We start from the raw sequence: 14,058 nt of genomic DNA on the forward strand, positions 1-14,058 counted from the left end.
AGTCACGCGCTCAAACTACAAACCTAGGCTATATAAACTACAAAGGTAAATATTTGTATGAACAGAAAAAGATCCAACAACAGACATAAACTGAACAAATTTCACAGACATCTGACGAACAGAATTGAAATAATAAAGAGTCCCTGATGAAAGTGGGGTCAATATCAAAAGTAGCAGTCAGTATGTGTTTTCCTGTTGCACTGTCTCACATTACAAACATTGCAGTTTATAGCTCTGTCTATCTGCAGTCTTCGTGCCTCCTGCAGCAGGACTTGTTCACAACCCTTAGGGACCCTGGGCATCTTTCTCCTGGTGTTTTTCAGAGTCAGTAGAAAGGTCTCTTTAAAGCTAATTTAGGCAATATTGGAGAGGCTAGCAATAGCAAGCTAGCTTTGAAAGCATAAGATCCCACCTTCCCTTCAGAGCATCTCCAAAGCCACGCCTCCTTCAAAATACAGTCTGCAAAGTGTCACGACACGAGAGGCGGCGTTAAATTACCTCAGGTCTCAAAGCACATAACATTACAAATATAATAAATGAAAAGAAGTACAAGCGCTGACTTGTACCACCTGACTGCTGCAGATTCATTTTGGCATTTACTGTGTGCCATAGAAAGGCATTAATCCGGGGACGGGGACAGCTCAGAGTAGAACGTTACAGGATCCAACTGTGTGATTCTTTTTTTGCTGAGTTTATATCTTTAAACCAGTAGTTTTATATTTCTACATTGTTTTGAATTTGATTATATCATTCACAATGGCTTGGAATTGTAATTCTTTCCCTCACTAAAGTACCTTTGTTTTTTTTTTGTTCAGCTCCTAAATCAAGGTCTAAATCATGGCTTATAACTTTAAAAATCCCTATGGGAAAAATGTATAGGAAAACTCCAAGGCCATTAAAAATTTGGGCGGTCACTAATGCACTCTTTTGTAAGGATTCAGGGCGGATCTAATCCGTGGGGAATTTGCATATCATAATTAATAATTGGTAATTAATAATTATTCATACATGTTTGGATTAGATCTGTCTTACATGTTAATAAATCTCCCGATAAGGGAGGATCGGTCATTCTACCTGCATGCGTGCATGTGAATCCCGGAAATTAACCACAAGTTGCTTGCAGTTAATTACACGGGCCATGTTTCACAAACAGGTAAAATGAATTAGCTCAATTGTCAGGATAATATTTGTGGGATCCACAATATCATCTTACTTTATAGGATGTCAGGAAACGCAATTCTCTGGCCAGAAGAATTGGGTTTCCCGCCCATCAACACATAACGTTAACGTTACTCTTTAAAGTATCTGTAATTCGTAAAGCTTGTAGCATTTAGACCTTTGGCACTTAAGTGACTTGAAATTGAGCAAAGAGACAGCACATCAATCTAATGAATATATAATTAATTTAATAGAGGCATGACTACTTATGTATTTACTACGGTTACATGGGATATATGTATTTACAAACACATAGACAACAATGAACAATACAATAAGACATCACTGAACGAGAAATGCATAAAGTTTGGACAATTGATAACTTACACGCGTGAGCGAGTAAGAGAGAGAGGAAAGGGGATGGGGAGAGAGAGAACAGAGAAATTGGGAGAATTTCATTGGCAGGAAGACATTCACCCATAGGCGTCATTTACGGGGGGGACGGGTGGGACATGTCCCCACCACTTTTTGCCAGGGTCGATATTGTCCCCACCACTTTTGAAACATCTCGCGTCACAGGTACCAATACAAATAAAACATCTCCAGTTAACTAGCAGCATTCGTTTCATTCATTTGTTAAATAAGAGGCGATCTAGCGCTGAAATGTGTTGTCTTCACTCGGACGCGCGCTTCAATCCGTTGCAGAGATTCTATTCGTTCCAGAGAAATCACAATTCAAAATGCACACAAACGTGTCCCTGCTTCTCTGGGTTCTAATCCATCCGCACTCGTATAGTTTTTTTTCCCCCCTCATCAAAACCGATAATGTTTATCAGTGATAAAGTATATCAAGATTCTTGATATACAACCACTGATAAACATTAGGTTTTGATGAGGGGAAAAAATACTATACGAGTGCGGATTAGAACCGTCAACCTCCGACACGCTTGGCAAATATTCCGCCACTGGACCATTACAGTACATAAGCAACGTAGGCGGATCTATGTATATATTCACGTAAAAATTCACGATACTAACAACATTATATTAGATCTCATTTTACGACCAATTAAATTTAAACCCAAAGTACCATCACATTTTTGGTCGGACATCATCACATCTTTGTATACATTTTTATTTATTTAAATCAGTAAGCTACAGGACATCGTCTTTCAAACCATGACCTGCGCGAAAGAGAAAAAAGAATGAATGCGTCATTGTACCCAGCACTTTTGAAAATGCCCTTCCGAATGCGTCTCTGTCCCCACCACATTTCAAACCAAACTGACGCCCATGCATTCACCTCTCTGATAACAACACGAAACATCATCTTAAAACTTCTTAGAAGCTCTATAAAGAGATATACCTGCAATCAACTTATGTTATGGTCTCTCTCTGTGTCGCGGAAATCCTGCGCGGCCTTGTCTGGCCGCGTGCGTGAGAGGATTCCTTTGTGTGTGAGGAAGCATCACGTGGGCTGCTTGGCGCGCGTGTTGAACGGAGGTTCACAGTCTTTGTTGTAACATTTCCAAAGGGAAATAGTTCGGCTAAGTTCGTTTCACTTCGTGGAAGTGAACTGAGTCGGCTACGGAAAACAAAACTTTGACTAACAAAAAGGGAATAAAGATCTCTACGGGGAAATCACGCGGAGTTAACGTTGCATCTTTCCATGGCTTGTGAAGAAGCGTGTGTGTCTCTCCGTCCGGCGCGTCACGTGGTCACGTGCGCGTGTTTCTCCTTCAAAGAGAGCGCGCGCTCGTTTAAAGGTCCCTTGTAGATGGATTTGCTGAAGAGATATGTCACGGGGTTTTCTTTTCAATCGTCGATTGGAATTAAACACAGAGACTTATCTACAAATGAAAAACACAACTAAACTAGAAACAAATAAAAGAAAGGCGAAGAGCTCGCCCGGAGGCGAGACGTTACATCATGACACGAGGACACGGGAGGAAGAGAGCGAGCAAAGGGGAGAAGCGTCATTTATCACACTATGAGAAATCCAGCCTCTTCCTGTTGGCTTGGCCAATTAGAGGGTTGGAAGTTTACAGGCGGGACTTTGGGTTTTATTTCTCTTTGTCTTGTCAGACTGCTTGTCTAATTAAATTATGACCTGTGTTAGGAAGGGTCATTTCTACTGCAGAGATGTGTTATGCACATAATCATACCTTTTACGGTGTGTTCATACATATATCTGGCTGAGTCAAGTCAAGGGCATTTTTACGATATCAAACACGACTGTTATAGGTAAACATTTACATTAAAAATACACCTAGGGTATTTATAATTCACTTTTAAGTTACGGACAAATTATAGTCATTACAATGTGACATGGGCAAATGGACACACATAAAAACACATCGAATATATCGGGTTAAATGTCTTTTAAAGAAAAGAAGTTTCTTTCTCTTTGAACATCAAATTCCAAGTCAGTCATACAAGTGTCTCGTAACAGGAAACCACGCTCTGTCCTGAGCAGGCTTCATTTGTGGGGGAGGTGTGTGTGTGTGTGTGTGTGTGTGTGTGTGTTTGTGTGTGTTTTTTCAAGTTCCAGGCCTTTTGGGGCTAAAGGCTTTGGGATTTTAGCACGAAGGTATTTAGTTATTCAGATTCACCCTGGCCCAGTCCTTACACTTTGTTGAATGTCTCTGTAAAATACTTGATTCTGATTGGTCAAATGCAGATTTACAGCTGCTAGATTCAAGTCTTGCATATCACGCCACACTCTTTCTTCCCATCTTTTTATCCAATAAAATAGCTTCTACTTTAATCAATATTTATGCCCATGTATTTTATTTGATAAGAAGTCATGTAATAGGTGGGATAATGTAGTTTAGTCATTATCATAAAATAAAGCCCTTTAAGAGAATAAACTTAAAAATAATAGTTAATTTTACTACAACAATTAGTTGATTGCACATATTATATTACATAATAAATATTATTAATGTGCATATTATTGTATCCTGTATATACTGTGTATCCATCCATCCATCTATCTATCTATCTGACATATTTTAAGGTGTGTATCATGTGGATTATGTGGACTGCCTCTTGTCGTAGCGTGTACCCAACAAATTAAGCAGCCTTAGGCATCGTATTGCATTCAGGAAAAGCATAATTACTCCGAGAACGTCTGTTTGCTTTCGCAGGCGTGCAGTGTTTTGCATGTGTTTTTTCTGCATCTAGTATTCATGACCGTGTTCAGACGAACCTGTGTATATCCCCCTGCACCTGAGGCTGCGATTTACACATGAATTGCTGTTTTTAACCTCTGGGCAAGATTCCATGTGCAGAGCTGAACAGGACGATGGGATTTCACAGTCCAGTTAACCCCGGCCGGGACTCCAAAACACTAAACCTCCATTACAAATCAAGCAGGAAACGTCTAAACCAATGAGACCTGATAAAGGCATCTCATTTGCATAGAACTATAAATATACCACATAGCTGAATACTCAAAGCTAAATAAGTTAAAATGTCAACATATAAATAGCAATGCATGCATATACACATCAAAGGGAGTATAATAAACATCAATATAACTAAGATGTCAATGTCATTTTAGTTCCAGTAATAAAAACACTCACCACACGTTTTTCTCTGAAGTCTATTCCCACTGTGGTGATGAATTTGGAGTTGAATTTGCTGTCTGTGTACTGATATAGAAAGCTGGTCTTTCCCACCCCAGAGTCCCCCAGTGCGAGGAACTTGATGAGATAATCATAGTCCCCATCGGACATACTGAGAGCTGAGTGAGGACCTGCGATGGACAAACACAGAGCAGTGTTATTGTAGTATCATTGATATACAATGCCATTCAAAGGTTTGGGGTCAGTAAGATTTGTTTTGGAAGAAGTTAATACTTTTATTCAGCAAGGAGCATTAAATTGATTAAAAGTGACAGTAAGACATTTATAATGTTACAAAAGTTTCTATTGAAAAAAATTGTGTTCTTTTGAACTTCCTATTCATCAAATAATCTTGAAAAAAATGCATCACAGTTTCCCCAAAAATACGAAGCAACAACTCTTTTCAACATTGATAATAATCAGAAATGTTTCTTGAGCAGCAAATCAGCATATAATAATGATTTCCGAAAGATCATGCTGAAAATTCAGCTTTCATCACAGGAATAAGTTACATTTCAAAATATATTACAGTAGACAACAGTTATTTTAAATTGCAAATAATATTTCACAACATTACTGTTTTTTTTTTATCAGATAAATGCAGCCTTGGTTATGGCTAGGGGTCATTCCATGTCAAATCAACCACATTTTGTAAACTTCCCCTGCTCGATCTTTTTATTTTATTAAATCATTTTTTTCTGTACAAAGATAAACAGAAATCGTGATAAAAGCCAAAATATTAAATGTCACAGATGTATATTTAATGAGTAATCCACTTTTTGTAGAGGGGGGTCAAAATGACAAATTTCACCTGAGATTTGGAGCCAAATTAGAGGGTGTAAAAATGACTTTAGAAAGATAGCAACATCATTATTTTATTTTTACACAGAGGTTGGTAGGTCTATTAGTAAAATCTGTTGCATTATATGCCAACATTGACAGTACAAAAATAACAAAAGGCACTTGTGGTTTTTTGCCTCAAGTTTGCATGCCTGTAACTCAAAAAGTATTAAAGATATCTTAATATCCCTTTCAATTCTGGTTCTTTCTTAACAAACTTTCCTTTTGGCATCTTCATTTTAAAGGCCCTCTATGGTTCAATCCCAGAGATATGGTGATCTCAGGGTGGCTCCACAAGTAAATTGGTAAAATTGTACACATTTTCAGTGGTCGAAAATCAAACGTGGGTCACTTTGTATTACAGCTAATACTTTTTTTCTTTTAAAGAGAAATAAGAATATTTCTTCTTGTTTTTCTATCAACACAATTGCATAGAACATACCTGATGAGTGCCATAAATATTCTTTTTCCAAAGTTTGCATGCTTGTAACTAAAAGTATTCAAGATATCTTAATATCCTTCTAGATTCTCATTCTTAATAAACTTTCCTTTTGAACACTTCCTTTTCAAGGCCATAGATAGTTCAGTCCCATAGATATGGGGATCTCAATGCAGCTCCATGTTCAAATTGTTGAATTTTACCCATTTTCTGTGATCGAAAACCAAATGTGGGTTACTTTGCACACAGCTGATATTTTCATCAATTATTGTCATTAACATTCATGCTGACTTCAGCGAACCCCAAACCATTAGTCGACAAAGTACATCAAGAGACCATTATTTTTCAAGCATTTCGTTAAAAGGCGAGCGTTTTCATTGATGCAACAGTGCTGATTTAGTAACAGGAAACTAAAAAAAGAAGTGTGAAAAGTGCTGCATATCTGTCTTAGAAAAGTAAATATGCTTCTTAAACCAATTTTATTTGTTATTGGTCATGAGAGTCCATAAATGCTGAAATCCTGGAGATTAAATGAGGAAAAAGCACCTTCTTACACTTGAATGCATCTACACAATAGCTTTTATTTCCACTCACATTTGTCAAGTTTCTTTACACTGTTAATCGAGTGCCTTAGAACTACCATACAGAGACATCATTCAGTTAAAAGTTGTGTTACATAACCCATGGTGGTATTTAACACTAGAGACGATCATTATCGGTCACTTTAGTCTTTAAAATTGTCATGCTCTATTTTTTATCTGACAGTAAAATATTTCAATGCTTGGTAATGTAGATTTAATGTGACATTGGAATCACAAGACCTTCTGTGATGAGAGCTTGTTAAGTCTCATCATATGCTCTCATAATGTGAACAAGTCGACATTAACTGCAGAATTGTGATCTGGTCACTCACTAACCCTTACTTTAAAGTTTCACATAACCTCAACATTTTGCAAAAAAAAAAAAGCCTTGGAAATTACAGTAAGCTTTTACAGCACATCACTATATTTTCTCACAAGATCAATGAACATTCTTCCTTTGTGAGATGATGTCTTGTGTAAGCTTAAATAAAAAGAATGAAGCTGTGTCTCATTTTGAAGACTGCGTCCTCTGGAGGTCACTTTGTCGGCGGCATACATCATTGAGGCTGCTTCATTTAAGTGAACTAACCACTACATTCCCAAGTCATAAAAAATTACAACAATTTACGCTTCACTAGGAATAACAGACACTTTTATAATAGTTACTGCTCAGTTCTTTATGATGTATGCGGCCGACAAATGTGACCTCAGGAGGACGCAGCCTTCAAAATGAGACGCATCTTGAGTGCGTAAAACCTGTTCCCGTTTCAACAGCCCTATGATTTCATAATGTCCTGATGCACATCTTGTCTTGTCATGTCCGCAAACACAACTGAGGAGAGAAAAGCATCTGGAGAATGGTTCCTCAGACTGCATTAAAGCGGATCATATGACTGCAGAAAGAACAAAAACTCGAACAAATGATCAAATTATTTCACGAGGCAGGGCTAAAGACCATCCGGACGATAAGCTGCTTAACGTCTGGGGCTGACCCAAGCAATCGGATCCATCCAGCAAGACCACAGAAGACTTTTCTTGGGTTCATCTTTCTGGCTGATCAGAGAACTGTGCAGGTGTTTCTTTGACTTGCTAACTTTTTGGACTTAGCCATATTCCTAACATGCAGTCAAACGTGACAATCAACAAACCTAGCCAGTGGTGCGTTTCCCATACAACGACGTAACACGCTACTTTACTACCATTGTACGATGCATTGTTGAAGAAATCAACTAGCTACTCACGACTGTTTCCCGAAACCATATTGTTGCAAATTGGACGTTCAACCACGTTGGTTAATGATGTCACTCAAGTGGTGGATAATAACTACTTTTAATGAATCTGTTTGAGATTAGAGATGTTCCGATACCATTTTTCCCTTCCCGATACCTGGACTCCGAGTACCGAGTACTGATCCGATACCTGGGTGTGTATCTATAGGCTACAGCTGCAATTCATACTAGCCCTGTATGAATTGATAGAATTATTTTATGGTGTGCTTCAGACTTATCCCTTAATAAAACATGAACAAATACATACAGTGAACTAGAGTATTTTTATTATCTGACATACATTTCACAGCAATATATTATTTATTTTTCTTAAGTGAAAAAGAACTTAAAATGCAGCCACACATCTAATTCTTTAATCTGAAAAAGGTATTTTAGATTTACAATATAACTGTATAAAAAAGTGCAACATAAATCTAGGAATCAAAAAAATGATATATAAAAAAATAACCTCTTTATAACTTACAAGTCCAGAAACAATTTTGTTAAATACATGGCATTTCAGTTTTGACAGCGGCTGGTCATCCAGAACAATAAACTTGATAATTTTGTGGGTTATATTTATCGCTCGTTGGCTGTCTTTTGAAAACTTTTCTCTTCGTTTGAATGAAGCTTCCAGAGATTGTTGATTCTGGCGCGGCTCATCCTTCTCTGCCCTTGCCATCGTGTTCTGTGGGGTGATGCGTCTTCAAATGCTTTATTAAAGGGGTCATATAATGCCATTTTTGTACAAGCTAATATGATTCTTTAGGGTCTAAATTAAAAGTTTGTAATATACTTTAATTAAAAATTCTCATTAGTATTGTAAGAAAACACTTATTTTACCTGGTAAAAAACAGCTCTGTTTTCAGCACGCTGTTTCATTGTATATGACTTTAAATGATCATGAGCTTTGCTGACTCCGCCTCTCTGTTCTATGCGTACACCAGAGCCGGCTCTGGCGTACACCGTTTGTAACACAATAACCATAACACGTTGTTCAGTATAAACGTGGGATTATGCATTATATTGAGAACGTCATACATAGAAAACATGCCGTAATGTACCCTAAGTGTAAACCTTAGACGCATTCATTGTGAAGCGTGCAGCTAGCGATTTACAAGGATTAATATAAATATTAATATAAAGTTTAATAACACGTTACACTCACTTCCGTTCTTCTGGAGCAGCTGCAGGAACACGAATAGATGGTACCGATCCTTTCAGGAGCAGCTTCTTAGCAAAACCAGCTTTATACCTCCTCGTTTATAAAGCAGTCTGGTGAGAAATGATTCGCGCAAACATGAGAGCATTGACGTTGCTCTTGGGGAATATTCCCTTCGAAAACAAACTCAGCCACTGCGTCTTCAGCGGTTCGGATTTAGGAACATTAAAATGACTGCTGTGTTCGTTATTACACCCAAGAACAGAACACCACAATCGCTTAGACGCCATTCTGCTCATAGACACTGCTCCAGCGTATCAACAATGACCGCGCCGGTCCGCAGACTATGATTGACAGCTGGCTGTCATTCAACAATCGTGGGAGGGGCGTCCGAGCGTGTGACGTCACAGGCTCGAACGGCTCGATTTGAGGCAGGGGAAAACATATAAGGAGATTAAAACAAAACCACTGGATGGATTTTTATCATTATATGATGGCTGCGTACAGACACTGCCAACACACATTTCAGTACAATCAACTTGTAAAAGTGCATGTACCATTATATGACCCCTTTAAGTGTTGAAGCTGCTAATCTTGTGCCACCCTCGAAATTGCAGTATGGCATATGAGACATGTCGCCGTTTTACTGGCTGGTTGGTCCAGACTTAAACACTGCCAAACAGCGGACACACTGCTAGCGCGCGCTTTCTTCTTCGCTGCTCTAAACAGTGGTTGCTTGTGGCAACAGCACAACTTCCTGTGTTGCCACAAGCAACCACTGTTTAGAGCAGCGAAGAAGAATTGATCTCCGATTTGCAGCGTTAAGCAAAGCTAGTTATTGTTTAAGAAAAGGGTATCGGATCGGTACATGGGTAGAAGTACTCACCGATACCGATGGCAGAATTTTTATTGATATCGGCGGCACAACTCTATTTGAGATCGAATTAATGTCAGATGTTTTGCTACAAATTACAGACATGACATCCGAGGACTATTTCTATTTTTTCTTAGTTATTTTGCTTTATATCCAGATTCAATCAAAGGCTCCTTCTTACGTACTAAAGCACGTACGCACATGCGCACTCATCAAAAAAGGTGCTTTAAACCTCTTGACAAACTAAAAGACGTAAATTACATTTGTATGTAGGGATGGCTCGATACCAAAATTTTGGCTTCGGTACGATACCAGAACCTAATACCTCGGTATCGATACTAAATCGATACCACAGGTAAAAAAAAAAAAAAAAAAACAGTCTCAAAATTTAAGTGACACTTAAAAAAGACTGCTTGAAACTCTCCACTACCAAATGTGCAAAGAAAATGTATCAAATTGTAAAAAAAAAAAAAAATCAGTCAGGGAACATACAGTAAATTAAATTTTGATTTTGAAAAAAAAAAAAAACTGAAATTATACAATTAAAATAGGTTAATATCTATAATGATAGATTAACATATAATAATGATAATGGAATAATGAAATGACATGTAAAACATTAGCTGTCATGCATCAACAGAGATTTATCAACATTTATTGCATTTATTCATCTTGGTTTTGTTACTGTTTGGGTTCATATTAGTTTAATGCATTGCATAAAGCAATGTTAACATGCTAAAAACATGTATTAGTAAATGTAATTTTCTAGGTCATTTAATTACTGATTGATATAGATTAATAAATGCTATATTACTGTTAGGTCAGGTTACCTAATGAATGTTGACAAATGTAGCTTAATTGTAATATTAGTAATATTCATATTACTTCTATTACTCTCTCCCTCTCTCGGCTTATTCCTCTAGGGGTCGCCACAGCGGCACTAATATGCCATTCATTTTACTATCACTAATACTAAAATTAATATTATTCACATTTTTATTCTTTATTCATTCAAATTCAATTAATGTTTGTTTGAAAGTGCAAAAATTATGAGACCTAAACTTAATTGGTTCTAGCCTGTCATGCAAGCAGATTTGAGCTTTCGTGTTTACCGTATCATATACGATAAGCTTGTATGTGCGCTGTTCAGTGTTCAATAAAAGTCTAAATTAAATCAGTTGAATGATGGACTAACCTGTCGATCTCTGAACTCTTTGAACAAGTCAAGATGAGCAAGCAACTGACAAGTCAAGTGCTATAACGTTAGGCAGATTTGGTGTGTTGCTTTCCCGTTTGCAGAGTGGTGAATTGAGATCTGTTTCTTTACTTTTCTCATTACTTTTGTTGGCAAAGTGCCTTATTTCACTCATACTGCTCTCTCTATTTATTAATTTCGGGCATGTAGAAATTCGAATGAGCTTCGTTTGATCCATCGTGTTCCTCTATTGTCACCGTATGCCGGTTTCGCATGACCCGCGTCAGTTTAGGTAGCGCACTGCCGCCTAGCGGTGAACTTCGAAACAGCAGCGCATCAAATACCGAATTGAACAAAATTATGATATTGTACCGTTTGAAATATAATATATACCGGTATTTTTGCAGTACTGGTATACCGCGCATCCCTATTTGTATGTATTCTAAATGTCAGCTTGCTTATTTGGCTCAAGATAAGGATTAATTGAGGCCCCATGTCATGCAAACAAGAAACTACTGTATGCTTCTAAGTTAACATAGGTTAAGATCTGTCGTTGCAACCACACAACTTTGCGATGCCGTTTGCGAATGTTCTTTAGAACTAGGATTTCGGGAAACACTGACTCGTTGAACTATGCTGATAACGACGGAACTTAGTTGGCTAACGATGCTTTTAGGAAAAGCACCCTTGTTCAGGTATTTCATGTGTTCTAGCTCAAGCACATCTGGAGCAACTAATGAAGCCCTTGATTAGTTACATCAGGTGTGCTTGATACCACACCTGTTTTGCAGATTTGTGCTGTTGGGAGGGATTCTATTCGGGGGATTGAATAATTTTGAGACTGCAGAAGTCATTAAACCTTCCATTTTCAGTTGAATTTGGGGAAATAACTTGAAACAGTTGTTGTGTTGAGCTATTTCAATTACTTTTGTTTGATTAGTACATTGCAAACAGCTTAAAGTCTGTACATTTTGCCCATAAACCTGATTTGGAATGGAGGTTGAATAATTTTGATTACAACTGTATATTAGAGGTGTAAAAGGTACACAAACATGACAGTTCGGTACGTACCTCGGTTTTGAAGTCACATTTCGGTACAGCAGGGGGGGAGAAAACTAAACATAAAATTGTTTTTTTATTAAACTAGTTTTTTTTTAACAAATGTGTCTCTGTGTTTAAATACATTCAATTATAATTACAATTTTCTTAAAGATACAATATGTATTTTTTTTCGCCGCTAGGGGTCGCTAACCTCTTACAATAACAAAGGCGTAGGTTGATGACGCAAAATTCCAGTTGAATTATGGAACTTGTCATCAAGCTTATGGATCTAATAATGCTTATGGATGAGTGAATACATTGATGTTTTTATCATGACTGTGGTGTGAAGCAGGGCTCGATTGCTAACAAGAGACCGATATCAGCGCCACACGCGAGTAAAGATAAGATGAGATAAAATATACTTTAATGTCCCCCAGGGGGGAAATTTGTCTTGGGCTACAGTCACTGCGACACACACTTACAACAAACCACATAAAATATACACTGAGTATAGACAATACAAACATGCCTCATTACACTGTACCGTGAAAACGGTGCACAACACAGTGGGAATAAAAAGTGTACAAGTAGGTAACAGTCATTTGTTACTGTTTAGCATCTTAATGGCAGCTGTCATGAATGAGTTTTTATACCTCTTTAACCTGCATTTCGGCATTCTAAATCGTTTACCTGAGGGTAACAACTCTAGTTCCTTATTGAGAGTCCAGCGGATATAAAGGAATAAGGACATTTCATTCTACCAAACTACCCGCAAGTGCTGAATTACTACTCACACAGGTCAGTTTATTAGACAAATTAAGCTTGTGAGGTAACGAAGTGCAGTTTCACTTGGTCCAACGTTACACTATCACACTAAACTTCACTCGAGTGTGTTGAAAGTTATAATGTTATTCTATGTCTTAGTTTGTTGGCTGTATGAGACTAGCAGTAAGCTAGATCAACATTAGAATAACATACTGATCATATTTAACATTTCATCATGTTGAACGATATAACATTGATTAGTTTTATGTACATTTGCTCACCTGTCTAATAAAGTACACATAAGAGCTCTGTCAAGTCGAAGTTTGTCACGGACGTGGAGCTCTCGGCATCTCGAAAACGCCACGATGATATTGATCCTCGTTTTAGTTCTCCTTTTTTCCCAAAGTCTGCTTGCCATGGTCCATAATGTTTGAACGAAACAACTGCAGTTAGACGTAACGCTGTTGTCCACGTCTGTCGTCATGGTTACTATGCTCGTACTGCTCGAGCTGAAACCAGGGATAACGCGAATATTACGTCAGTGACAGGCGACAAGTGAAAATTCCGGGACGGCCAATTATTTAAAATGGGAATTTCTCTGAAATTAAAAATCTTTGGGAACTTTTGGGATATTGTAAGTACACACCTGCAGGAAATATATCACACTGTGCAAGTGATTTTTGGATATTTTATTACAAAAGTCTTACATATTGTACCTTTAAGGATTAATAAATCTATCTTAGCTAATGCTGTAAACTATATAGGTAGCCCATTCTTGCATATTAATATTAAAGGTTACTATTAACAGCAGAGCCCAAATTATTAAATTCAGCTGCTATTTACTTTTAGATATAATAAACAACATTCAAATAAAAAAATACATGTAAATTGCACAGGTTTTGCATTAAAGCTGCTGTAGGTAACTTTTGTAAAAAATATTTTTTACATATTTGTTAAAACTGTCATTATGTCCTGACAGTAGAATATGAGACAGATAATCTGTGAAAAAAATCAAGCTCCTCTGGCTCCTCCCAGTGGTCCTATTGCCATTTGCAGAAATACACCTCTCCCGGTCAGAAACAACCAATCAGAGCCAGGAGGAATGT

The 14,058-nt window shown here is 37.5% G+C and overlaps 1 protein-coding gene across 2 annotated transcripts in view; it reads right to left on the reverse strand.

Moving 5' to 3' along the window:
- rab27a (RAB27A, member RAS oncogene family) overlaps positions 1-14,058 on the reverse strand; it is a 34,095-nt gene that overhangs the window by 7,732 nt on the left and 12,305 nt on the right. For both annotated transcript variants that reach the window (XM_056265930.1, XM_056265929.1), the window contains exon 2: positions 4,746-4,918. In XM_056265930.1, the coding sequence (XP_056121905.1) occupies positions 4,746-4,898 (153 nt within the window). In that variant the 5' untranslated portion in view covers positions 4,899-4,918. The remainder of the gene's footprint in view (positions 1-4,745; positions 4,919-14,058) is intronic.

The sequence above is a fragment of the Rhinichthys klamathensis genome, unplaced genomic scaffold (assembly GCF_029890125.1).
Source record: "Rhinichthys klamathensis goyatoka isolate OS25496 unplaced genomic scaffold, OSU_Roscu_1.1 h1tg000242l_1, whole genome shotgun sequence".
In the NCBI taxonomy this organism is placed as follows: Eukaryota; Metazoa; Chordata; class Actinopteri; order Cypriniformes; family Leuciscidae; genus Rhinichthys; species Rhinichthys klamathensis.